The sequence below is a fragment of the Oncorhynchus masou genome, chromosome 14, assembly GCF_036934945.1.
Source record: "Oncorhynchus masou masou isolate Uvic2021 chromosome 14, UVic_Omas_1.1, whole genome shotgun sequence".
Lineage (NCBI taxonomy): Eukaryota > Metazoa > Chordata > Actinopteri > Salmoniformes > Salmonidae > Oncorhynchus > Oncorhynchus masou.
The window spans coordinates 437,202-464,406 of record NC_088225.1 but is presented as its reverse complement, the minus strand read 5'-3'; the positions used below and the strand labels follow the sequence as shown (position 1 = coordinate 464,406).

The 27,205-nt window shown below is 43.2% G+C and overlaps 1 protein-coding gene across 1 annotated transcript in view; it reads left to right on the top strand.

Annotated features, from left to right (window-relative positions):
- The window catches only part of LOC135553914 (bromodomain-containing protein 4-like), a 43,116-nt gene extending 16,433 nt beyond the window's left edge, over nt 1–26,683 (top strand). Inside the window, 19 exon segments of the mRNA XM_064985848.1 lie at nt 1,409–1,791; nt 2,284–2,685; nt 2,923–3,051; nt 3,214–3,492; nt 3,811–4,025; nt 8,599–8,972; nt 9,274–9,381; nt 9,655–9,911; nt 11,183–11,393; nt 11,745–12,202; nt 17,076–17,361; nt 17,610–17,651; nt 17,654–17,715; nt 18,145–18,307; nt 21,670–21,806; nt 22,267–22,472; nt 22,842–22,956; nt 22,959–23,108; nt 23,465–26,683. Coding sequence (XP_064841920.1) covers nt 1,409–1,791; nt 2,284–2,685; nt 2,923–3,051; nt 3,214–3,492; nt 3,811–4,025; nt 8,599–8,972; nt 9,274–9,381; nt 9,655–9,911; nt 11,183–11,393; nt 11,745–12,202; nt 17,076–17,361; nt 17,610–17,651; nt 17,654–17,715; nt 18,145–18,307; nt 21,670–21,806; nt 22,267–22,472; nt 22,842–22,956; nt 22,959–23,108; nt 23,465–23,533 — 4,046 coding nt within the window. The 3' untranslated portion in view covers nt 23,534–26,683.
- Nucleotides 26,684–27,205: the final 522 nt, after the last annotated feature.

Here is a 27,205-nt window from a genome sequence, read left to right as displayed (position 1 = left end):
CGCATACACACTCCTGGCCTGGGGTTTCCAATACCCTACCGAACTGTGCTGGCCAGGTTATGCGTCCACCATAGTTGCTGGAACTTTGCACAGTAGGTTTCAGGTTGTCTTTTGTCATATCTTGTGACTTTTGGGGGGGGGTTCCATGTTTCGAGTGTGTAACCTCCACTTTTCATACTAAATAAAAGGAATAATTATCACTGTATCATCATAATGTATGTTTGTGTCAATTAATCCTGGGATGGGTTGCCAACTGGCACCAAAATACATTTAAGTTAATTCAATTTAGGGTTTGGCGGTATCCATGTTTTTATACCGTCATACCTTTTTTGTACCATACCGTGTATACGGTGTTACCGTAAGTGCACACAAGGGGCGCAATTTAAAAATGGTGTTTTTACGCTCAACAATTTAGGCAACGGGGATAGAAGAAAAGTGTTTCCATTTACATTAGTAGACAATTAGTATGCAATGCCTACTCATAATAGGTTGAAATCACACGAGGCAACAACAATATAATTGGAAACACTTGTGTTCCTCTGCCTTTTTACTGCAAAACATAGAAATGCACGATTTTCACATGTTTATTTTGGGGTGGTGCTGGAGATGATGAATATGAAGTATATTTTTTTTTTTTTAAACCACATGAAGAGACCACTTGAGGTCTGGGGAAACATTTGAGAAAGTAACATTTTGGGGTGTACTTACCCCTTTAATTATAGTGCACACCTGCAAAAGGCTGTTATTTAGCTGTGTTGTTTTGGCACGTGATGATAGTTAAACAAATATCCACTGGATTGATGCAAATAATAATGATATCATTCTGCCAGGTCAGCATAGGCTACTTTGTAGTTAACGTTTAATTGAGAAGGTTTTTGTGGAAGCCTTTCCATCTACCAGAAGACTTTTCATTAGCATCATGCTAACGGCTGCACAAAGTGGTAGACGCGCGCACCGTACATACACAGACAGGGAATTTTCCTTGCGTCTTCAGAAAGTTGCAGGAAATGCAAATCAATGATGCATTCTGTTCATGTCTTATGGTAAACTTGGATTAATTGCTACGTTTTCAATACATTTAGTTGATTCCCTACTAAGTTCAATGCATTTTAGAATTTTGTTGAATTCTGTTTTAATGTCTAGATTCCGTGATTTCCGTCCACATTCTACGTATTGCGGATTTTATAGGGCCCTAGATCTTTCTCCAGGAGGGGATTGAATGTCTACTGTAACCAAGAAGCTTGATCTTGACATCTAGCCACTTATCAAGCAAGTTAGAAAACCAAATGCATAGCTGGAGCCCCGAGCTGGATATCATTTAATTAACATCTTAGATTTCTTGTAGTTCTACTTATTCAATTTCATTCACGCATTGTTCTGTCTCTCTGTGTGTCTCACACCCTCCCAGGTCTGAACTTGAAGCCAGGCCCGACTATGGATTCTCCGTCCACCACCCCCCAGACACGGGGCTTCTCCAGCCACTCCCCAGGCCCTCAGACCAGAGGACTACCAGTGCAGCAACAGACCCAGGACCAGGGGCCACCAGCTCTACCTCCTCAGCCCCTCATGCAGGCCCTGCCCTCCCGCGTGCCCCCAACGCTACCTGTCCACACCCATGCGCCACAGCTGGGGGCCCCCTACTCACTGGGCCCGTCGGATCTGCCTCTCCAGGCCCCTCCTAAGCTCCCGATTATGACCTCTGTGCCTCCTCCACCCACCCAGACCACTCTGCCCCCCACCTCCATCCAGAGCACTGCCCCCATACTGCAGAACCCCGTGCCCATGGCCAAAGTGAGTCAGATGGAGGGTTTGGCATGCACAGGGAGGGTGCGGAGTATATTGCTTGCAGAACTGGGTTGTGTATTATTATGGAGCAAAATGGAAAATGAGAATGAATGAGAGTTTCAAGGTGGTCCTTCCCTGTTTTGTCTGGGTTTTTTTTTTTTTTTTTTTTTTTTTTTTTTTTTGATGCATAATGAACGACCCTTCAAATAGTATTTGACTCAATTAGTATTTGCATTCCTTCAAATACTTTGAGCTTTTAATTGAACCTCTCTGGAGTGCCAAATGAACATGGTTTGCACTTTTAGGGCTACTCCATTGGTTCCATTGCACTAAGGAAGCTCAATCAGTCGCAGTTCAGAATGCTTTTGACAAAAGTACACTGTGTATTACCTTGCATCTGATCTAAAACAATCACATTCTCATCTCATACTCTGCCTCTTCTCCTTCCCCTTTCTGTCCCTCTCCCTGTGCCCCTAATTTCTCTATACCCCCTTCTAGCAGAGAAAGAGCCAGAAGAGGAAAGCAGACACGACCACACCCACGGCCAACGACCAGCTGAGTGAGTCTTCTCCAGCCGAGTCCAAGTCGGGGAAGACGCTGCCGCGACGTGAAAGCGCCAGGCCCACCAAGCTAATCAAGAAGGAGGCTCCAGACTCCCAGCACCACCTGGGCCTTGGGATAGGTCTCAGTCTAGGGGGACCCGGAGGACCAGGGGTAGGGGCTCATAGCCCCAAGCAGCAGGAGCAGCTACGGTACTGCTCCAGCTTGGTCCGAGACATGTTACATAAGAAGCACGCGGCCTACGCCTGGCCCTTCTACAAGCCAGTAAACGTGGACATGCTGGGGCTGCACGACTACCACGACATTATCAAACACCCCATGGACCTTGCCACCGTCAAGGTGGGTTTGAATGGAACACAATTATGGGTGTGTCCCAAATTGCACCCTTTTCCCGATATATAGTACACTGCTTTAGAGCAGGCCCCATAGTGCAGTACTTTTGACCAGAGCCCTATGTTGGATTAGGGTTGGCAGGAAAGCCTGAAGAAGTGTAGCTCTCGAAGGGATGTCCTTGTCCTCTAAAAGGATTCCAACATTGTGACGTGGTTTTGTTGACATGTTGTGATGTGTTTGTAGTTGAAGCTGGACAACAGGCAGTACAGAGACGCCCAGGAGTTTGCTGCCGACGTGCGGTTAATGTTCTCTAACTGCTACAAGTACAACCCACCCGACCACGAGGTGGTGGCTATGGCACGCAGACTACAGGTAATACACTTCTAACACGGTAAATAATACCCTCATAATTATATTTAATTACTTACATTTTCCAGAAGGACCTTAAGTTGTGGCAAGTCTGAGATAAAGATGTATAGTAAATATATAAATGGCAACGTTCCCTTCCTCTCCCTCCCTCTCTCTCTCCAACAGGACGTGTTTGAGATGCGCTTCGCCAAGATGCCAGATGAGCCCGAGGAGATGTTGGTTTCGGCTCCTGCCCCCGTGCTGCTCCAGTCCTCCGCCCCCATCATCAAGGCCCAGCCGCCGCCCATCCTAAACCCTGCCTCTTCCATCCTAGGTCCTGCCTCCTCGGTCAAACACCCCGCTTCCTCCTCGGACAGCTCCAGTGATTCGTCTTCTGAGTCGGAATCCTCCACAAACGACTTGGAGGAGGAGAGAGCCCAGAGACTGGCCGAGCTACAAGAACAGGTGAGGAAAGACCGAAACAACAACATGGAATGCAAATAGGATTGGATTTTTCCCCCTGATTGAGGGATTCCAGCCTCTCTGGTGACATCTCTATTCATCATACATTTATTGAAATGAACCATAACCCCCTCCTAACTCTTTTGGTACTAATAACATCCATTTGTGATACATTTGATGGATAAATAAAGTTGTTTAAAATCTAATTGAATCCCCGAAGAAGGGTGCTGTGTCTTTTCTGACCCCTGGAATATTTGGTGATGTCCAGTCAATGACTATCCATTGTTTTTTGACCGTTGGTTTCCTGTCTGTCTGTTACAGCTCAAAGCTGTCCACGAGCAGCTGGCGGCCCTCTCGCAGCCACAGACCAGCAAACCAAAGAGAAAAGAGAAGGAGAAGAAGAAAGACAAGCACAAAAGGAAAGGAGCGGTGGAGGAGATCCCGGAGCCGGCCATTCAGTTCCCCAAGAAGACCAAGAATAACAGCAGCAGCAACAACAACAAGGAGCTCCTGCCCAAGAAGACCAAGAAACCCAGGTTGGAACAATAATAGCTTTTTCACACTACTGAGCCAAGCTGAGAAGAGGTGTATGCTACAAAGCAGGACCAAGTAGTTAGCCAGCTAACTTGCCTAAATATATTTTTTAAGGGGAGCTTGAAATGGGCAAATTGATTTAAAAACGGTGGAAAAAATATTTAAATGCAGCTATTTTAATTAAACAGAAAATCAAGAGTTATTTCCGGTTGCTTATTAAAGTTAGCTGGCTAACTCGGTGATCCTGGTTTGTCATATACCCATCTGTACTGCACTGACCTGGTTCTCCATCAGTACAATACACAGCTATGGGAATTTCTGTCTTAGGTGTGGCATTGGGGCGGCAGGTAGCCTAGTGGTTAGACTGTTGGACTAGTAACCGAAAGGTTGCAAGATCGAATCCCCAAGCTGACAAGGTAAAAATCTGTCGTTCTGCCCCTGAACAAGGCAGTTAACCCACTGTTCCTAGACAGTCATTGAAAATAAGAATTTGTTATTAACCGGCTTACCTAGTTAAATAAAGGTAAAATAAAAAATGTTTATAGAAGTCAGGACTTGTGACATTTTCAAGGGGACACATAATTTGTTGAGCGCATGGATTGTATTGGCACATTCTAAACATTGCTGATCTCAAAGTACTGAAGCTGTTTCGTTGTTAATCCTCTAAGCCATTTTTAGGCTCCTGTCTCATTTCCACGGCAAGTGTGGTAACATGATTTGTATACTCCCTCTGCTCTTTCTGCATTTCACAGAGATGTTACGTTACAGTAGCTACATTACAATGCCCATCTTCTAGCATACTATTTAGAATTCACTACTTCAAATCTAATTTTATTTGTCACATACACATGGTTAGCAGATGTTAATGTGAGTGTAGCGAAATGCTTGTGCTTCTAGTTCTGACAATGCAGTAATAACCAACAAGTAATCTAACCTAACAATTCCACAACTACTACCTTATACACACAAGTGTAAAGGGATAAGGAATATGTACATAAAGATATATGAATATGATATATGAATGAGTGATGGTACAGAACGGCATAGGCAAGATGCAGTTGAAAGTATCGAGTACAGTATATATGAGATGAGTAAAGTGGGGTATGTAAACATTTATATTAAGTGGCATTGTGTAAAGTGGTGAGTGATAGTTTTTACATCAATTTCCATCAATTTCCATTATTGAAGTGAGCTGTTGGCAACAGCAACAGCTGTTTAACAGTCTGATGGCCTTAAGATAGAAGCTGTTTTTCAGTCTCTCGGTCCCTGCTTTGATGCACCTCTACTGACCTCGCCTTCTGGATGATAGCGGGGTGAATAGGCAGTGGCTCGGGTGGTTGTTATCCTTGATGATCTTTATGGCCTTCCTGTGACATCGGGTGGTGTAGGTGTCCTGGAGGGAAGGTAGTTTGCCCCCGGTGCTGCGTTGTGCAGACCTCACTACCCTCTGGAGAGCCTTACGGTTGTGGGCGGAGCAGTTGCCGTACCAGGCGGTGAAGTTTGAGTGCTTTTGGTGACAGGCCGAACTTCTTCAGCCTCCTGAGGTTGAAGAAGCGCTGCTGCGCCTTCTTCACAACGCTGTCTGTGTGGGTGGACCAATTCAGTTTGTCCGTGATGTGTACGCCGAGGAACTTGACTTACTACCCTCTCCACTACTGTCCCGTCGATGTGGATAAGGCAGTGGTGGGCCGTCAGGGCCAGCAAGGCCTTCTCTGCTGGCCTAAACATCATCAGAATATAATTTTTTTTTAAATATATTTTCCCACAAATATGTATTACATTTTTCCCCAGAGTAAGAGTTACTCTTCATTTCATAGCGTTCCTCTTGGTTGCACTGCTTCCAGCCCCAGGTTGAGATTTGGTCTCAGAACTAGGAAACTGAAATTGATCAATGAATTACTACTAAGCTATTTTTTTCAACCCACAATGGCGGAAGGGGAAGATATCGATTTGGTCGAGGATATAATTATAACGCCATTCTCAAGACAAACTTTTCAAGAAAAGTTAGACATCGTCAGGAGAGGTAGACGCCGACGCTACAAAGCCGACGCTACAAAGACAAGCTCCGAGAAGCACTGCAAACTGTACTGCTGGGAATGCCTATTATTTGCAAGTGATCTATTTGGTGTTTGGAGCCACACTGGCTTTGCAAACCTGAGTTGTCTAACCAAGGCAGCAACGAGACACCAAAGTACGGCTGGGCACTTACAAACAATGGTGCTTTTGAAAACTTTTGGGGACACCCGAGTGGATCTACAGCTCAACGAACAAGCGCGCAGGGCAACGAAGCTGCACAATGAAAAGGTATTGTACTCTTCCCCTGCAATTCTCTGAATAAAAATGTCAATTTCAAGGTGACGCAACACCTGGTTATACTGCGTTTCTGTCTAAATGTATAGTGTCTAGAGCCATGGCATCATAACGATGGTAATAAGAGGTTGATTAATTCGGGTGGGACTGTGTAGGACTTCACTGAAGGCCCAGGCCCCAGAACCACGGCACGCTACTGGGATAAGGGTGTGCTCCCTCTGTTTCCTGAAGTACACGATCATCTCCTTTGTTTTGTTGAGTGTGAGGTTATTATCCTGACACCACACTCCGTGGGCCCTCACCACCTCCCTGTAGGCCGTCTCGTCGTTGTTGGTAATCAAGCCTACCACTGTAGTGTTGTCCGCAGACTTGATGATTGAGTTTAGAGGTTGAACGATTACGATTTTTCAACGCCGATACCGATTTATTGGAGGACCAAAAAAGCCGATACCGATTAATCGGACAATTTTTTTTTTTATTTTTTATTTTTTTTTTTTATTATTATTATTATTTATTTATTTTTGTAATAATGACAATTACAGCAATACTGAATGAACACTAATTTTAACTTAATATAATACATCAATAAAATCAATTTAGCCTCAAGTAAATAATGAAACATGTTCAATTTGGTTTAAATAATGCAAAATCAAAGTGTTGGAGAAGAAAGTAAAAGTGCAATATGTGCTATGTAAGAAAGCTAACATTTCAGATCCTTGCTCAGAACATGAGAACATATGAAAGCTGGTGGTTCCTTTTAACATGAGTCTTCAATATTCCCAGGTAAGAAGTTTTAGGTTGTAGTTATTATAGGAATTATAGGACCATTTACCTCTATACCATTTGTATTTCATTAACCTATGACTATTGGATGATCTTATAGGCACTTCAGTATTGCCAGTGTAACAGTATAGCTTGCTCCTCTGTGGGGTCGAACCAGCAACACAACGACAACAGCCACCCTCGAAGCAGCGTTACCCATGCAGAGCAAGGGGAAGGCTTAGGGCGAGTAATGTTTGAAACTCTATTAGCGCGCGCTAACGAGCTAGCCATTTCACTTCGGTTACACCAGCCTCATCTCGGGAGTTGATAGGCTTGAAGTCATAAACAGCGCAATGCTTGATGCACAATGAAGAGCTGCTGGCAAATCACACGAAAGTGCTGTTTGAATGAATGCTTCTGCCTACCACCACTCAGTCAGATACTTGTATGCTTGTATGCTCAGTCAGATTGTATGCAACGCAGGACACGCTAGAAAATATATAGTAATATCATCAACCATGTGTAGTTAACCAGTGATTATGATTGATTGTTTTTTACAAGATAAGTTTAATGCTAGCTAGCAACTTACCTTGGCTTACTGCATTCGCTTAACAGGCAGTCTCCTTGTGGAGTGCAACGAGAGAGAGGCAGGTCGTTATTGCGTTGGACTAGTTAAATGTAAGGTTGCAAGAATGGATCCCCCGAGCTGACAAGGTGTAAATCTTGTCGTTCTGCCCCTGAACAAGGCAGTTAACCCACCGTTCCTGGGCCGTCATTGAAAATAAGAATGTGTTCTTAACTGACTTGCCTAGTTAAATAAAGGTGTATAAAAATATATAAAAATCGGTGCCCAAAAATACCAATTTCCGATTGTTATGAAAACTTGAAATCGGCCCTAATTAATCGGCCATTCCGATTAATCGGTCGACCTCTAATTGAGTTGGAGGCGTGCATGGCCACGCAGTCGTGGGTTAACAAGGAGTACAGGAGAGGGCTCAGAACGCACCCTTGTGTGGCCCCAGTGTTGAGGATCAGCGGGGTGAAAATGTTGTTACCTACCCTCACCACCTGGGGGCGGCCCGTCAGGAAGTCCAGTACCCAGTTGCACAGGGCAGGGTCGAGACCCAGGGTTTGGAGGGTACTATGGTGTTAAATGCTGAGCTGTAGTCGATGAACAGCATTCTCACACAGGTATTCCTCTTGTCCAGATGGGTTAGGGCAGTGTGGTTGTGATTGCGTTGTCTCTGGACCTATTGGGGCGGTAAGCAAATTGTAGTGGGTGTCAGGTAGGGTGGAGGTGACATGGTCCTTGACTAGTCTCTCAAAGCACTTCATGATGACGGAAGTGAGTGCTACGGGGCGGGGTGGTAGTCGTTTAGCTCAGTTACCAGGAACCTACTACAGGCATCCTCTAAGTAGTATGCTTGTTTGGACATTGGAATAGAGGCAAAGGTTATTCTCTTCCAGTTTAAATTGTTTATATATTCTGCTCTGATCTTGCAGTAAGAAGGAGGGAGGTGCGGTGAAGAACAACCACTCTGCAGCCCTGGGCCCTCAGGCAGCGCTGCAGCCCCCAGCTCTGCAGCCCGTGTCGGGCTTGGGGGAGGGCCTGGAGGACGACCCGGCTGGAGCCCCCGGGGAGAATGGTAGGCCCATGTCGTATGAGGAGAAGAGGCAGCTGAGTCTGGACATCAACAAGCTGCCCGGCGACAAGCTGGGTCGTGTGGTCCACATCATCCAGTCCAGAGAGCCCTCGCTGAAGAACTCCAACCCCGACGAGATCGAGATAGACTTTGAGACGCTCAAGCCGTCCACGCTGAGAGAGCTGGAGAGATACGTGTCGTCGTGCCTCCGCAAGAACAAGAAGAAGGTTCCTGGTGAGTCTCAACATGCGTATCTTTGCCTCCCCCTGTGGCCAAACAGAAACTCTCTAACCTACAAATAATTTGAAATGTAATGATGTTGCGTAATTCATTCAAATCAATCCCGAAATTACGGTTACAAAACATGAATAACGAGGTATTGATAACTTTTCCACAGCTTTCCTTTAGCGCCTAGGTCACTTTTTATCATTTTGCTAAGCAGTTTAAATTTGTCTTCGCATTGTAGTTTTATGTTGACCTAACATGTTAGTGTGTCTTGAGAAGATGTCGAGTCATGTGCCGCCCTCTCCTATAGTGGCAGAGAAGACCATGGAGGCCATGACTGCCGCCAAGATCAAGGCCAGCTCCTCCTCTGACTCCGACAGCAGCGACTCCAGCTCCTCAGACAGTGATGAGGAGAAGGGTAGAGACACGCATTAAGCCCTTCTCATTTCACTCCTCAAATGTTGTTTTTAAGCCTTTATTATCTTCTTTGGTTTGAAGCGTAACATTGAGGTATTTAGCATGTGCCCCATATTATTTACATCATGCATATATCATGGTCAATACTTGAATATTTAACAATCTCACATTGTGGCTATGGTCAACAACAGATTTTTATCACGTATTCAGAATTGATAGACGAAAGCTTAATTCAGTAGTCAGGATCTCTCTCCTCTCTGCCTTCTCTTGTCAGGAATCCCTCCTAAACAGAAACAGAAGAAAGGCCACGGGACCAATGAAGGGAAGAAGCCCCATCTCCACCATACCATGTCTGGAGCTGGGCCCCTCCCCCAGGGCCACCCTCACCCCCAGGGCCACCCTTACCCCCAGGGCCACCCTCACCCCCAGGGCCACCTTCACCCCCAGGGTCCTGTCCTGCAGCCCAGCATCCACCTGAAGCAACAACAGCACCATAACCCCTCCCCCGCCACCTACATGGCCCCTCCCCCGGTAAGATTGATTGATTTAATTTATGAGAACTAAAAGTAGTAGGCTGCCCCAGCCGGAGACATATTTAACATTTTGGTCATTTAAATAACCACATATCACAGTCGGAAGTACATGTTCCAGTCAGTGCTAGTAGGAAAATACACAAGGATTTATTTACGATACTTAACATTGCATACATGATCCATTATCCAGGATAAAAACACAAAGCTTGAATGTTTATTTCATATGTGGTTTTAAAGATAAGACGTGATAGAATGTTATTGTCTGTTTTCATAAAAGCTTATTACAGGACTTAAAAACAGCAGTAAGACGATATAGAAAACATGTAGTGGGGCACTTCTCTACACACGCAATAACATCTGCTAAATATGTGTATGTGTTAACGCCCCTGAAAACAGGGGAGAAATAATCACGAGTGATATGGTGTTGTATTCTCAATTCAACGTTTAGTGTAATCATTTCACAAAGGTAACACATTACAAAACAACAGAAAACCCATTATACAAATAGCACAGCAAAATATCTTATTAACAACGCACATGTTCATTCACAATCGACATAAGATGACAGCTACTCTCAGTACGATGCTATTCTTCACTTCAACCGAGCAGGGCTAATATTACTCTCTTCAAACTTAACTCTAACTTCCTCAAGACGTTACTAAGACACACCTTAAACACTCTTGACATGTTAGCGAGTTATAACATTTAAATTACTATTTTTATCATCAATAAAGTACCTGAAAACAGGGGAGAAATAATCACGAGAGTGATACGGTGTTGTATTCTCAATTCAACGTTTAGTGTAATGAGAAAAGACCGCGATTTTCCCCAGGAATATGGGTGGAGACCAGAGCAATCGATCTCCGGCTCATAGATTAAGAGCATTTCGTAGATCACAGATTAACACTTTTAGGCACTACAAAATAAAGTAATCAATATAACGTTTACACATTACTCTCACAATTCGTACACTTTGACAGATTTGAACTTTAACACAATTATATGAATGTTATCTATCTCTATCAACTAATACTGAATGCATCTTAGATGTTAGATGTTTTAAGATCCTCACATACTATGAATTTACTTATACTTTTTAATGTATAACAGGCTATGAATATTTCCTTTAACCTGTCACATATGCTACCAATAAGATTTGATTGGATGGGGACTGTACAGTGGGACTTTACAAATGACTAAAAAAGCATTTGAAAAAGTGCAGCAGTGAAGTTCATTGTGTGATGGTGCGTGCGTGTGTTTAATGCCTAGGTAACGGTCACGGCGTTGGAGTCCTCCCAGTTGCTGGAGAACACGTTTGATTTGCTGCCCCACTTCGGCCAGCAGCCACTCATGCACCTGTCCCAGCACCACCACTCCTCGTCGCCTGCCTTGCCCCCCCACCTCAACGTTCACTCGGCAGCGGGGCCGGTGTCCCCAGAGACACACCCCTTTCTCAACCAGCACCCCAACCCTAACCCAGGTAAGTCCCGGCCTCTGAGGTCAGATAGTCTTTCGTATTTGTTTCTAATACCAATACTATGATTGATTTGAGCTTGCCTGGCGTAATGGGACCAATGGAAAAGTCTATAATTTGCCAAACCCACCCATCTGGTGCACTGGGCAGGAGCGATCGAACGCAAGATAGGTATTTGAAAGAACACTATTTGAACCCTGTTCTGCAATAAGGCTTCCTAAAAGTTTATTCTAAGAATGTGTTGATCTATGATTAGATTAACTAGGCAGTCCTTTGACATTTTTCATCGTGATGTTTCCATCATGACTCTCCGAACCACCTTTTCTCATTATTTCCCTTCCTCCTCTTCACATGTAGCTTTGCACAACGCCTTGCCCCAGCAGCCATCTCGACCCAGCCACAGGGCAGCAGCTCTACCTCCCAAACCCCCACAGCAGCAGCAACCAGCGACCCAGCCAACCCTACTACTACAACAACAGCTCCAGCCACAAGCCCCTCCACCCCAGCACCACCTCCAGCCCCACATTCTCCACCCCGCCCCCCCCCAGTCCCTGCAGCAGCGGCCCCTTTCCCCCCCCACCCTCACCCCTCAGGGCCTGATGTCCTCCCTGCCCCCCCAGATGCTCCTGGAGGACGATGAGGAGGTGATTCCGCCCTTACCCCTCAGCCAGGTGCATCTCTACCTGCAGCAGCTCCAGCAGGGACAGAGCCAGGGAAGACCTGGCCAACAACCGCACAATCCCCAGCAGATCATGCAGTCTCTCCAGATTCGCCAACAACAACAGAACCAGGCTCCCCTCCTGCAGTCTGTACAGGTCTGTATTGTGTATACGTTGAGTGTGTAATATATTTAAGGGCTGTCCCCGACTAAAAAATAATATTGGTCGAATGAATGGTTCTTTCGACCAATCCATTTGTTGAAATGTTTAAACTTACTTGTCCATATATGGGCAGACACAACCTATGTGTTTAAATAAAATCAACTACGTACGCACTGAGCTTGTCTGATACACACGGTTTGATGAGTATAGATGACTGGCGCACGTTGTCTCGCTCTCCTCCCTACTGCAGAGAAAGACAGCACAGCAATTGTTTATGTGAGCTGTCTGTGCTGAAGCTGCAACATCATTACAGCCATATAGTTTCTTACTTGTTTCTGACAGAAGTTCTGTTACCAAAATCCCAAATTGTTTTCGGAAAAACTTTCCCTATTCCCTCAACCCTTGCTCTCTCTTTACGTGACACATGTAAGCATCGCATATATGTGACCAATAGGGCCTGACCTACAGCCGATCATAACCACATCAATTAATTGGTTAAAATAAAATAAACGCAGTAATATCGACAGCAAAATGAATGCGGATGACGTGAAAAATAAACTTAAAAATGAACACTAACTGTGCCAGAGACTCTGTTCTAACGAATAATATATAAAGCCTTTATTACAGTAGGCTATAAACAGTTGCATGCATTTGTGAATTGCGGTTTATTTCTTGTTTAGGTTAGTTATCCAAAGCTCCCTTTATTTAATTTTAAAACAAAACTGCTTGATTTCATTTCAAAGCATGAATGTCTCGTGTGATGGCATGAACAAATAAATGGTTGATTAGACTATATATTAAAATATCAGCCTACGTAATTTACCGTATTAAGACTGAACAGGACACGCTCTTAGTCCTAAAGCTCAATTGTGGTTGTACAAGGCTACTCTACAAAGCCTTCTAAGGATAACAACATTACTTATTATTATAATAATTCTAATAATAAGGAGAAGGAGATAAAGAAAAAGGAGGGTATAGGAGCGAGAACTACGCACATATTATCCATGACAAACAGGTGCTGTGTTTCTGCCGGTAAACACTAAATAATAAGTCATACCAGTCTGTTCTAACTCAAGACAATTATAAAGCCTTTATTATAGCAAACATTAAAAAAGCAATTTCACAGATTTAGCTGTTATCAGACATTTTGCCATTTCATGAGACTTGGTGCTCTTGGAATCAGTAGGCTATTATTAAACACTCAACAGAAGCAAGATCTGTCTTATTTATTTAGATACTGTACCAGTCAAAAGTTTAGACACACCTACTCATTCAAGGGTTTTTCTTTATTTTTACTATTTTCTACATTGTAGAATAATAATTAAAATATCAAAACTATGAAATAACACATGGAATCATATAGTAACCAAAAAAGTGTTAAACAAATCAAAATATATTTTAGATTCTTCAAAGGAGCCACACTTTGCCTTGATGACAGCTTTGCACAATCTTTGTATTCTCTCAACCAGCTTCACATGGAATGCTTTTCCAACAGTCTTGAAGGAGTTCCCACAAATGCTGAGCACTTGTTGGCTGCTGTTCCGTCATTCTGCGGTTCAACTCATCCCAAACCATCAATTGAGTGATTGTGGAGGCCATGTCATCACTCTCCTTCTTGTTCAAACAGCCCTTACACAGCCTGGAAGTTGTTGGGTCATTGTCCTGTTGAAAAACAAATGATAGTCACAATAAGAGCAAACCAGGTGGCATGGCGTATTGCTGCAGAATGCTGTGGTAGCCATGCTGGTTAAGTGTGCCTTATTCTAAATAAATCACAGACAGTGTCACCAGCAAAGCCCCCCCCCTCCATGCTTCATGGTGGGAACCACACATGCACAGATCATCTGGTAACCTACTCTGCGTCTCTCAAAGATGGTGGTTGGAACCAAACATCTCAAATTTGGACCCATCAGACCAAAGGGCAGATTTCCACTGGTCGAATGTCCATTGCTCGGGTTTCTTGGCTCAAGAAACATTATTGGTGTCCTTTAGTAGTGGTTTCTTTGCAGGAATTTGACCATGAGGGCCAGATTCACACACTCTGAACAGTTGATGTTGAGATGTGTCTCTTACTTGAACTCTGAAGCATGTATTTGGGCTGCAATCTCAGGTGCAGTTACTCTAATGAACTTATCCTCTGCAGCAGAGGTAACTCTGGGTCTTCCTTTCCTGTGGTAGTCAGTTTCATCAGTGCGCTTGGTTTTTGCAACTGCACTTGAAGAGACTTTGAAAGTTCTTGATATTTTCCGGATTGACTGACCTTCATGTCTTAAAGTAGTGATGGACTGTCGTTTTTCTTTGCTTATTTAAGCTGTTCTTGCCGTAATATGGACTTGGTCTTTTACCAAATAGGGCTACCTTCTGTATACCACCCCTACCTTGTCACAGCGCAACTGATTAGTGCAAATGCATTAAGAATAATTAAATAAATAAATTCCACAAATTTGCACACTAATCCACAATAGTGTGCAAAGTTGTCATCAAGGCAAAGGGTGGTTACTTTGAAGAATCTCAAAAATGAAATATATTTTGATTTGATTAACACTTTTCTGGTTACTGCATGATTCCATATGTGTTATTTCATAGTTTGGATGTCAAGTGAAAAATTAAGAAAAACCCTTGAATGAGTAGGTGTCTAAATTTTGGACTGGTATTGTGTATATATGGATGATTTTATAAAGCCAGGCACATTTAACAGTTAGGCTATTGATTTATAGACCTAATTAAGTTGGTTTGCTATCTCCTCAATTTTCTTAAACATTGGGCTAAGCCCTATTGGCACGGGATTTGTATTACTAGACGATATTGGTTATGTAATTGTTACTCCAGAATGTCCGTTATTCCAGAGGACGATTCGGGCGGGATTACTTTTTTCCAAACTGCCCCGTAATCATTTTTTACTGCAATCCGCAGTAGATGTCCTAAATGCCCCCCAGCCTTCAGATGTGAGCTAAACAGTGCACTTGGGTGCGAAAGTGAACTTGTCCTTTCCAAAGGTTTAGGTCAGTTGTATGCTGCTTTGCAATCTATTAACGGAAAGGGTTACATTAAATAGGCAAATAATTTTTTTACTGATGCATTTAGCAATATTCAATCCATTTCTACAAAACATATGAACAAAAGCATTCACTGTGAACGTTGATACATTTAGGCCCTTTGTATATAGGCTATGCGCAGCACTTCGTTCAATTGATCGAATTAGTTATTGTTTTCTTCCTCAATCCGTGAGCAACACCTGTCAAACAGACATTTCTCTCAAAACACAGGGATGTCGATTCGCAAGGGTCTAGTATTATCAGAAGACCTTGGAGTTCATCAAAAAACAGTAGGTTATTCTGTCTGGAATAGTTTTTAAAAATATTTTTTTAAATACAATCTGCCTGCAATGACGCCATTCAACCTTTACATTACATTCAGTGATCTAACCGTCTCCCGTCCAGAGCGACCCACAGGAGGGGTCAAGGACCCCGCCCAAGGGCACATCGACAGATCTCCCACCAAGTTAAAACACGGACCCGAACCAGCGACCCACTGGCCCAAGACCAGCCTCCAGGCCACCAACCATCCAAGATCCTCCCAAGAGTTGCCCCTCAACCAACTGAGCCCCCCCCCCCGGGGAAAAAATGTAGGGCTTAACCTCTAGGGTAGGGGGCAGCATTTGGAATTTTGGATGAAAAGCATGCCCAAATTAAACTGCCTGCTACTCATCCCCAGGAGATTAGATATGCATACTATTAGTAGATTTGGATAGAAAACACTCTGAAGTTTCTAAAACAGTTTGAATCATGTATGTGAGTAAAACAGAACTTATGTAACAGGCGAAACCCCACGGACAAACCATTCAGATTTTTTGGGGGGTCACCCTATTTTCAATGAGGTTTCATTGGGAATCCAGATTTCTAAGGGACTTGCTTGCATTTCCTACCGCTTCCACTGGATGTCACCAGTCTTAAGAAATTGGTTGAGGTTATTCCTTTGTGTATTGAAGAAGCACGGCCATCTTGAACGAGAGTCACTTCAGATGTACTGTTTGATAGAAGCTTGTGACCAGAAAGCATCATGCTTCAGTTTGTTTTCTTCCTGTATTGAACACAGATCATCCCGTCTTCTATTTTATTGATTATTTACTTTAAAAAATACAAAGTTGTATTACAAAAGTAGTTTGAAATGTTTTGGCAAAGTTAACAGGTAACTTTTGAGATTTTGTAGTCACATTGCGCCAGTTGGAACCAATGTTTTTCTGGATCAAGCGCGTCAAATAAATGGACATTTTGGGTATATATGGACGGAATTAATCGAACAAAAGGACCATTTGTGATGTTTATGGGACATATTGGAGTGCCAACAGAAGAAGCTCGTCAAAGGTAAGGCATGATTTATATTTTTATTTCTGCGTTTTGTGTCGCGCCTGCAGGGTTGAAATGTTTTCTCTCTTGTTTATGGAGGTGCTATCCTCAGATAATAGCATCGTTTGCTTTCCCTGAAAAGGCTTTTTGAAATCTGACATGTTGGCTGTATTCACAACACGTGTAGCTTTAATTTGGTATCTTACATGTGTGATTTCATGGAAGTTTGATTTTTGATTAGGAATTTGAGTTTGGAGCTCTGCATTTTCTCTGGCTTTTTTTTTAGTGGGATGCTACCGTCCCACATATCCCAGAGAAGTTAAGGCAAGGGCTGTTTCCTCATCTATTCTGCTGCTGCCTTTGCTGCATTGTTCTCTATCCCAATATTTGTATTGTGTACGTTGAGTGTGTAATATACATTGTTTATTTCTTATACAGAGTCACTGTGTGTCTTAGTCAAATTTGCCCTCTGGGACATTAAATTGATCCTATCCTCCTATCCCTCCCAACCCCCTCTTCAGCCACCCCAGCTCTCAGTCCAGCTTCCCCACCCCGAGTCCAAACCCACCCCCCCCTCGCGCCAGCCCCAGCAGATCCTACCCCCGCACCAGGTAGCCCGCCACCTGCAGCAGCATGCACAGATGGGTTACCCCTCCCAGGGGCCTGGGGCGCAGCAGACGGGTCAGTCAGACAGGCACGCCTCAGCAGGGCAACACAAGGGTTCCATGCAGTCCTCCGCCAAAGCACAGCATATCATCCAGCAACACCTCTCCCCTCGACAGATCAAGGCTGATCCATACAACAGCGGTGAGACTCAAGTGTTGATTGAGTGATTAAATTGGTTGATTGATCAATTTATTGGAAGACCTCAGATCTCACAAAACCTGGAAGTGTGTTTTGTCTCAGGAACTACATTATCGTAACATAGCAATCTATACAGCATGACTGCAAAAGAGACCATTTAGAACGTTGTGTGTTTCGGTATGTTAGGACACTGCTGTAGGATTTGAATCCGACTAAATAGTGTTTCTAATCATGCCCTATTCTGCCTACAGGGCACCTAAGGGAGAACCCCTCCCCCATCATGATGCATTCCCCCACCTCCCCCAGTATCCCCCCATAACGCACCAGTCTCCGCCACACAACCTGCAGCCCAAGAAAGTGAGTATTGTGTGTGTGTGTCGGTTTCTATTTCTGTCAGTCTGCATCTGGATCTGTTTAGAAAACGCACATTCAAATAATATTTGTTTTCTCTCAAGTACTATAGCTTCATTGGATTGTTTGAGCTTGCCTGGCACAATGGCGTTTATAGACTAGTCCTAAAAAAAGTGCGCTCCAGGCCAGCTCAATCAAAAGTTGAACATATTTAAATGAAAACAAATACTATTTGAATCCCTGGTCTTGTCTGGTTGTGCCTTGTGAAGTTTGATAGAGCCTCTGTGTGGGGAATGTACGCGTTCCCTATTTAAGCCACAATCTTAAGTCTGTTTTTTAATGGGTGAATATCATTCATCGAAACGACCATTGAACAGCAGAACATCTTCCAGAATGTGCCTTTAACCCAGTCCGGCTTTGTGCTGTGTGTTGAAGGAGCAGCGTGCGCCCCCGGCCCTGGTAGTCTTGAAAGAAGAGAAGTTGCCTCCCTCTCCAGTGATGAGAGGAGGAGAGCCTTTCAGCCCAGCCATGAGACAAGACCCTCACAAACACCTAGATTGCCACAGCAAGCCCTCTCTACCAGGTCACACACATCAGAGTGAGTACACCTGTGGGGATCCTTGCTGACACAAGGGAAAAAATATATTTTGGGGTTTAGGGTTAGTATTATGGTTAGATTTAGGGTTAGGGAAAATAGGATAGGATAGGAATCAATTCTTTGGTCCCCACAACGATAGCAAAACAAAACTGTGTGTGTCTGTGTTAGGGCTGGGCGTTACTGTATTTTACTATATACCGGTATTTATGCACTAACCGGTTTGGGTTTTTACTTTAACTTCTATAATGGCATTTCAATGTTTGGTATGTTAAATGTGATACACCACTCTGCCGTGTGTAACGTCCTCTTTTATAGTTTACTCTGCTACTTGAGTCGTTGCTCTCACTCTCTCACCAAGCCCCGCCCCCTGTCAATCAAGTAGCGCAGTTAATGCTTTGACCATGAGACTGCATAGTCAATGCAGCATATACAACAAGATGTCGAATGACAACGAAGCTCCTTTCCACTTTGCTTATTAATATGAATCCACAAAGGTAAAAGTAATAGTAAACATTTAATGTAGCCAAAGATTATAGGGTCCCCTGGAAAACACTGACCAACACTTTGGTTTCTACTCTGTCACAAATAACTCTTTGGCGTTTTCATTCGTTATCATATCAAACACTGTATTCAAAGTGCCTACTATTATATTCTAACTCAGTGGTTCTTAACCTTGTTGGAGGTACTGAAGCCCACCAGTTTCAATTGCACATTCACCAAACCCTTCTTAATTGGAAAAATAAAATGTGATTTTTTTTTCAAATTCAAAACATAGGTATATATTTTACTGGTGCATAAAATGAACCGTGCAACAACATCACTGTGTTCAAAGAACAAAATCATCAAAACATGATTTTCACACAAAAACATAAATTAATATTTACTGCAAATCAGTGTGACTTCTGCTGTTGCCTTTCAGAGACCAGTTCAGAAATGCGCGGCTTCACCTTGGCAAGTGCCACTCGTCATTTTCGCAACAAAATCTGTTCCTTTTCTTCTTTTTATGTCCAGCATCCTCAAAGGATTGCTCGCGAAGATATGTTGTAACAAACGGTATGAAAATCTCCAGAGCTTTCTTGGCAATAACAGGGTACGTTACCATTTGTTGACGCCAAAACGTTGAAAGCGTTGTTGTTCTGAAGAGTTGCTGTTGAACCTGGCTCTGCTGAATTTCAATGATTTCATCAAGGTATTCATCATTGACATCTGTTGTCTCAACACTAAATGTGAACGGCTGTCTCACCCATGCTGGATATGACTCTCTTGTAGGGAAGTATCCGTCCAGTTCCGCGGGTACAGAAATGTCTCCGTTTCCAGATACATCTTCGATCTTACTTACACAGTCGTCCAGCAGGGGAAAGTGTGCAAAGTTATTGTTCCCTGTTCGTCGTTTCCATAACAGTAGCTTTTTTTGAAAAGCCTTCAGGTTTTCCTCCGCTTCGATGATGTTGACTCCACCGCCCTGCATCTTTTGATTGAGATGATTGAGAGCTGCGAAGATATCAGCCATGTACGCTAAAATGAGAATGAACTCCGAATTTTTGAAGCAATCTGCATGACAGTGTTGGTGCTCTTGCAAAAACAGGGCTAATTCCACACGCACGGCAAAAACACGATTCAGCACCTGTCCCCGGGATAAACACCGAACGTTAGAATGGTACAGAAGTACCTCGAATTCAGAGCCCATTTCTTTACACAGCTCACTGAAGATGCGGTGCCTCAGAGCACTAGTTCGCACATAGTTCACGCATTCCACTACAATTTTTAATACTTCTGCCAGTTTTGGAGGTAAGGTTTTTGATGCCAACGCAGGATACAATGCGTAACAATGATGTGTGGGGCATCGGCTTTCACTAGCGCACCAAAACCAGACTTTCTTCCCAGCATGACTGGAGCTCCGTCCGAACAAACTGCAGAAACCATATCCCACAAAAGATTGTTGTCTTTGAAGAAGTCATCCACAAGTTTCTTCACAATCTTCCTTTATCACGTTGTCTTTCACATAGCGCACGAATACAGCAAACTGGCTTAGATTGGAAACGTCTGTGGTTTCGTCGAGTTGAAAGCTGAAAAATGCCGGGCTTGAAATCAGATCTGCAACTACTTGAGCCAAGATGTCTTTGCTCATGTCCTCTATTCTGTCGCTGATGGTGTCATTTGAAAGAGGAATTTGGGATAACTTAACTTCAGCCTCTTTTCCCAGCATGATATTCACCATCTTCAACACAGCTGGTTTTATGAGTGTTTCACCAATGGTGTGTGGTTTGCCCTGCCTTGCGATCAGGTAAGCTACTTCGTACGATGCTGTGAGGATCGGGTTGTTGATGGGTACAAAGCCGAGAACAGGCAGAGTAACCTTTTCATCTAATCTGGCTCTCTTCACCTTGAATTCAGCGAGTGTTCTCCTATTTTTTGCCGGTGCTAGACTAGAATTGCTCAACTTGGCATTACAAATCATGCAGTTAGGACGCTGACTCCCATCACGTTCCGTTATACATGTGAATCCATATTGTACATATTTGTCCGACCACTTTCTATTTTTGCTCGACATAGTAAGTATGAAGGGATTAAAATATTAAGAAAGAAATCACAAGACGTACCATCACGACCGTCACAAGTCGACTACTGAGCGCACACCAAATTCCCTGCAGCACAGATAGGCCAAGCGATGTAGCGTGATCACCTGCAGCCAATGATGCCCAAGCGGGGTGTGTCATCACGAATCATATGAGTCAGATGTGTGTCTTAACCTCCGCCAAGCCCCTGAGGACTGACTCACCGAACCCCTGGGGTTCGACCGAACCCAGGTTAAGAACCACTGTTCTAACTATAGCATTATAATAATCATTATATGTCCATGATTACAACCGTTCAAAGTGTTTTGATCTAAATCACAAGTTAACATTTGGTTAAAAACAAGGCCTAGATGTATTGCCCATATCGTGCAGCCCTATGTGGCAGTGTGGAAATGATCTCAAATGAGAGCAGGAAATGCACTCGGAAAAAGTTGGATTTAAACAGTACAAAACAATCAGAATGGAGAAAGCCACATTAAAAACACTTAGAATATATGTTGCCACCCTAGGGTCATGCACTACTCATAAAGCAAATGTAGAACTTATTGATTGATTCAAAAACATAAAATCGTGTCAAATACCTTGGCCATATTGCCCAGCCCTAGTGTGTATGATTTTATATGGGGGGTGTACTGTGTATGGAAGAACAATATTTGGGAATAGTGTTCATCTGCAGACAAACACGTAAGAATAAACGTGGTTGTGTGTGGTCCACAGCAAATGAGAGCATATGTGTTTCTTGTTTGACCGTGTTCTGTATTCCTTGTATGTGTTTATGTGCATCAGATGTAAAGTCGATGGACAGCTCTCGGCCGGTCATCCGTTCCTCAGAGCCCAGCGGTCCTCCCTCCTCCTCCTCCCTGCCAGACAAGGACAAGTTCAAACAGGAGCCCAAAATGCCCGTCGCGCCCAAAAAGGTACAGGTGGGTGGAAGACCAAGCAGCACGTTGCCATACACACATACACCTTATTATAAACATATATGGGGCGGCAGGTAGCCTAGCAGTTAAGAGCGTTGGGCCAGTATCCGAAAGGTCACTGGTTCGATTCCCAGAGCTGACTAGGTGAAAAAATCTGCCATCATCCCCTTGAGCAAGGTACTTAACCCTAATTGCTCATGTAAGTCGCTCATGGCACCATTTTTTTGACAAGCTCAACAGTTTCCCGTGTGTATCAAGCTGTTCCTAATGTTTGGTATACTCTGTATATTATCTCTTATAATGAGAATACCATCATAGCCAAACTATTGAAATGAGTGGCTATGTGATAAGTCGACCCCTTGTTCAGTCATGATCAAATACTAACGTATCTGCTCTTCCTCAATCCCCTCCCTCGCGCTCATCTGTGTCTGTCTCACTCTCCGTCTATCTTTCCATCGGTCAGGATGTGAAACTGAAGAACATGGGTTCGTGGGCCAGCCTGGCCCAGAAGCCCACGTCAGCACCCTTGTCTGCAGTGAAGTCGTCTAGCGACAGCTTCGAGCAGTTCCGCCGGGCCGCCCGGGAGAAAGAGGAGAGAGAAAAGGCTCTTAAGGCCCAGGCAGAGCAGGCTGAGAGGGACAAACTGCGCCGGGAGCAGGAGAAACTACGGTGAGGATCAACCCCAAAGTTTTTCAACCCTGCATTCAATGTTTCTCTGTGTATTTCAACATCGATGTTTGACAATACATTTTCTGTGTGTGTGTGAGCAAGCTAAATTTGTCAAATGAAGTTTCACTTTGCTGTTCTATGAGTCTTGCGGGTCTGGGATTGTCGACAGAAAGAACATACCATGTTAGCTACCAAGCTTTGCGAAACTCATTCCTTTTCTCTCAATTCTCATTCCTTTTCTCTCTATGAATGAACAAAATATGTAAAATTGAAGCACTTTGCTTTTCTATGAGTAAGTCTGGGTCGTCAAGAGAACGTTTGCTATAAAGCCTTTGGGGAAACTCACTCCTCTGACTCTCTCTCTCTCAGTGGTCGTGACAGGGATGATGAGGATATCCTGGAGCCTCAGCAGCAGTCGAGGAGGGTTCATGAGGAGCCTCGAAGCAGACGTCTGGAGCAGCAGCAACACATCCAGGCCCCCAACCCCAGCAGCAACCCCAGGCACCAGCCCCCCAGGCCCAGCCCGCTGCCCTCCCCCAGCCCCCACAGGCCCCCACGCCGCCCCAGCCCTCAGCCCAGGACCAGCAGAGGGAGCTTGCGCGACGCCGCGAGCAGGAGAGGAGGAGGAGAGAAGCGGTGAGACAAGTTTCCCATATATTTGGTAGGGCTGGGAAGTGCCAGGGTCCTCACGATATGTTATCACAATACTTATTATTGCGATTCCATGGTCCAAACATTGCTCGTCATATATCTGACGAGAGAGCCACAAAAAAAGTTTTGATCATTCATGGAAACAAGTGCTGAAAACAAATTGGTTCCATATTTAAAAATACTATTGCATGTCCTTGTCCTATCTCATGTATTGCATTTTGTTAAACATTGATATATAGGGGAGAAGCACAAGCAATGTCAGTTTGTTTATGATCAGTCTCCATTCTATGTTCAATCTCTCAGCTCTTCTGACACCTCAATCTCTTCTCTCCTATCTACAGATGGCGGCAACCATTGACATGAATTTCCAAAGCGACCTGATGGCTATCTTTGAGGAGAACTTGTTCTGATGACGAGAGAACCCCCAGAAACTTAAAACTGCAAAAAGAACACATTATGGAATGGAACATTTCTTATGAAATGGAATCTTTTGTATGACATCAAAGATGGTGGGGGGGGGGGGTAAATGAACCAAGATACAGGACGTGAATTAAACAATCCCCCCGCAGAGCAGAGAGGGTGATCTTCAGCTGGACTGGCCCAGACTGGCAAGATGCTACTGGGCTGTTACCTGCTCTGCTATGCAGCCTCTTTGGAAGTAAGGTGCCACATTGAAGGAGCAACATAAACAGGATATTTTCAACCACGTTTGGTGTCGTTTCTCTGGGGATTTGACCCTTGTTGTTGCTCCTGGCAACAAGACATGAGGGAAAGGACTCCTGGTGGTCATGTAATGTCACACCTGTTTGATACTTTCACATGGGACAGAGCAAAGGAGAACAATGTTGTAAATGGAAGTTAAAGATGATAACAGAAAAACACAGTAACGGTGACATGCTCTGAGAAACAAAGTACTGATGCGTATGTACATACCGAGACCGAGGCGCTCATATAGACTGCCAAGACAGACGTCTTTCTGATAAGAGGAGAGGCAGAATAAGTATTTTTATGTGATCTGCTTTTCGTTTTGTTATAGAAAGAACACATGAAAGGAAATGGTGGGGACGTGTGTGTGTATAGAGGGGGAGCGAATTTAACTTCGGACATGTATTTTTTGTCAGGAGAGGAGGTACAGTACAGCTTTGCCTTCTCCCTCACTCCTGTCCATTGTCCACACACACACACAGACAGTACATAGGCCTATCTCTCCCTTGCCTGGGCATACGAACAAATCAGTAACAACAAAGTATGGGACAGTCTGCCGGCAGCGGGAGGGGGAAAGCGGATTTCTTTTTTCATTATGTAGGATCTACTGTAAAGAGGTATTTTCTTATTCTATGATTACTGTTTATTTGTTTGTTTTTATATATATATATATATTTTGTTTTTACCCCTCCCTCCCCAACACACTTCCCCCACCGTCTATGCCAAACAACCATTACCTTTTTAATTTTTAATGCTGAACTCCTCTCACTTCTAATTTTTGTTTATGCTTCTTTGTTCAAATAAAGTGTTTGTTTTTTTTAATATATAAATAGATTTTTTTCCCCTTGTCCTCTTCACCCCTCTTCAAACAAAGCATTTAGGTAGTTGTTTTAAGAGGATAAAACCTAATATATGCATTATTCCATCAAGTGTTAATTAATTAAAGAACCATTTGAAGTTGTCATATTTCATGTTTTCTTCCTCATCTAAAGCTGGAGCAAAACATTCTGATCAGTACTAGAGGCAAGAGGCTCAGTCCCAAATGGCACCTGATTCCCTACATAGTGCACTAAACAGAGAATAGGCTCCCATTTGGGATGAAGTCAGAGTCCAGTTGTTTCTAGAGCTATGTCTTGGTTGGTTTGACTCAAGTTGAGTTCACCATCACTGTAACACCTTATTGTGTATTATTGCTCTTAGAGACAGCTAGGAAAGTAGTCATTAATTAATGGCATTTTCCTCTTTGGAGCTGATTCACAAACTATTGAACCAGAGAATCCAATAACTATTACTGAACTGTTTGATTTTTAAACTGTGTTTGATTCCTCCCTGTTCCTTGCTTGTATATTATCCTGGAATTTGCATAGTTAAAATGAAAATGTTACTTTATCCACACTAGCATACTACTTAAAAAAAAAAAGCAATGTATTGGTCATGCAATATAAGTGGTGTGCTGGTATGGTTATTAGAACATATCCAAAGGGTTCTAATCTGGTAGTGAGCCCGCCACTCTACTATGTCATTTGGGGACAAGGAATGGGATAAGAGGCAAACCTCAAAACATAATTAGTTCTAACAGCAACTTTATTGGGCTCTTATAAGAACAGATGAGACACTACTCATCGATGTAGTTCCATGATGCAGCCAGGATGCAGCATTACTTTTGACCAGGTTACTGTAGTGTACTATATAGGAAATAGGGTGCCGTTTGGGATGTACCTCCACCCTCCAGACTTTACTAATACAGAGACTAAAAGAGAGCTCCACCTCCTGGCTAGTCTGTGCGTGAGTCTTGCTGTTAATATTATGACTACAATTTTGAGGGAAACTTTTAGCTGTACAAATTTGAGAAATAAGGAAATTGCATAAAATTTGACGACATATGTTCTAGAAAACCCTACAAAAACAGCTCTGATTTCTGTAATTTTTCTTGTTCGATTCTAGTGGATACATGTGAGTTCTAATTCTGTTGGCGTCACAGGTCGAGGGTCACGACGAGATGACCTCTGACCCGGTCCTCTGTGTTTTCTCTTATGGTGTAATTCTCCAGTGCCTGTATTGTTCTAGGATTCTAGTTGGCATATATTACACTTGGGGTAGATACGGAAGGGGAGGTGTAATATTTGATGGGGAGGGAGATTTAGGATATGCTTGTGTAAAAAGTAAAAGTCAGCATTTTATATTTGACCCAATTAACGATATTCAGGTTTAAATCTAGTTTTAGCTGGACTTCTGTGGTATGAGTGTACACTTGACTCAACTACTTTATAATTTTCAATCAGTACACTTTTAAGTAGACATGTCTCTGTGCCGCGCCACTTTAGCATTTGTGTGTCAGAATGTTTGTGTGGATGAGTGTGTATGTATGATTTTAGTATGTGGCGCAGGGACGCATGTGCCCCTTTGTAGAAAAGCATTTTAAACGGGGATGAAGATTAATATACAAAATGCTACAAGAGAACGAGTTTCTTGGCTAAAGTCAGTCATTTTGATGAATTCCACCATATATGAATAGCCTACATATAATTTTGTTTTGTTAGACAAGTTGTGAAAAAGTCAAATACTTTTTCATTCCTTCAAGCCTTTTATTAATTCCTTAATTTTATCCCCATGGTAACTGATGGAAGTTATGTGCCATAGATATGGATTCTTCAGAATGTGCTCAGCAGAGTTTGCTTTATTCAGGTATTTTATTTTGTGTTACATTTTTGGTCTTGTTTTTGGGGGGGGGGGTTTGTGTATCATTTTCCTTGATTTATTGTTTGGTATGTGAGTGGTCTGTCGGTCAATGATTAAATCTGTTATGATCATGGAGTAAACTCATCTCTTTTATAGAAAATAAAAAATAAACAATGTTGGTCTTTTTTTATTACATTGGATTATGGTAATAAGGGCTGGTTTCCTTAGTGAAGTCCTACATTTAGTTCTGTGATGTTGGGAATGGACTAGAGCACAATGTAGTACAGTACTGGTGCAATCTATCTGTAAAACTAGCCCATGCTGTCTTTAGGGATACAAACTTTTGAGAGTTGGAGATTGGAGGAATAGTGAAGCTTCCCATTTGTAGCATGTACAGTGCCTTCAGAAAGTATAAATACCAGGACAATTGTTTTAATGCTTTGACACATTTTTTGCAGTATTTTACTTCAGTGCCTTGTTGCAAACGAGATGCATGTTTTGGAATATTTTTTATTCTGTACAGGCTTCCTCCTTTTCACCCTGTCATTTAGGTTAGTATTGTGGAGTAACTACAATGGTGATCCATTCTCAGTTTTCTATCACAGCCATTAAAGTCACCATTGGCCTCATGGTGAAATTTCTGAGTGGTTTCCTTCTTCTTCGGCAACTGAGTTAGGAAAGATGGCTGTATCTTTGTA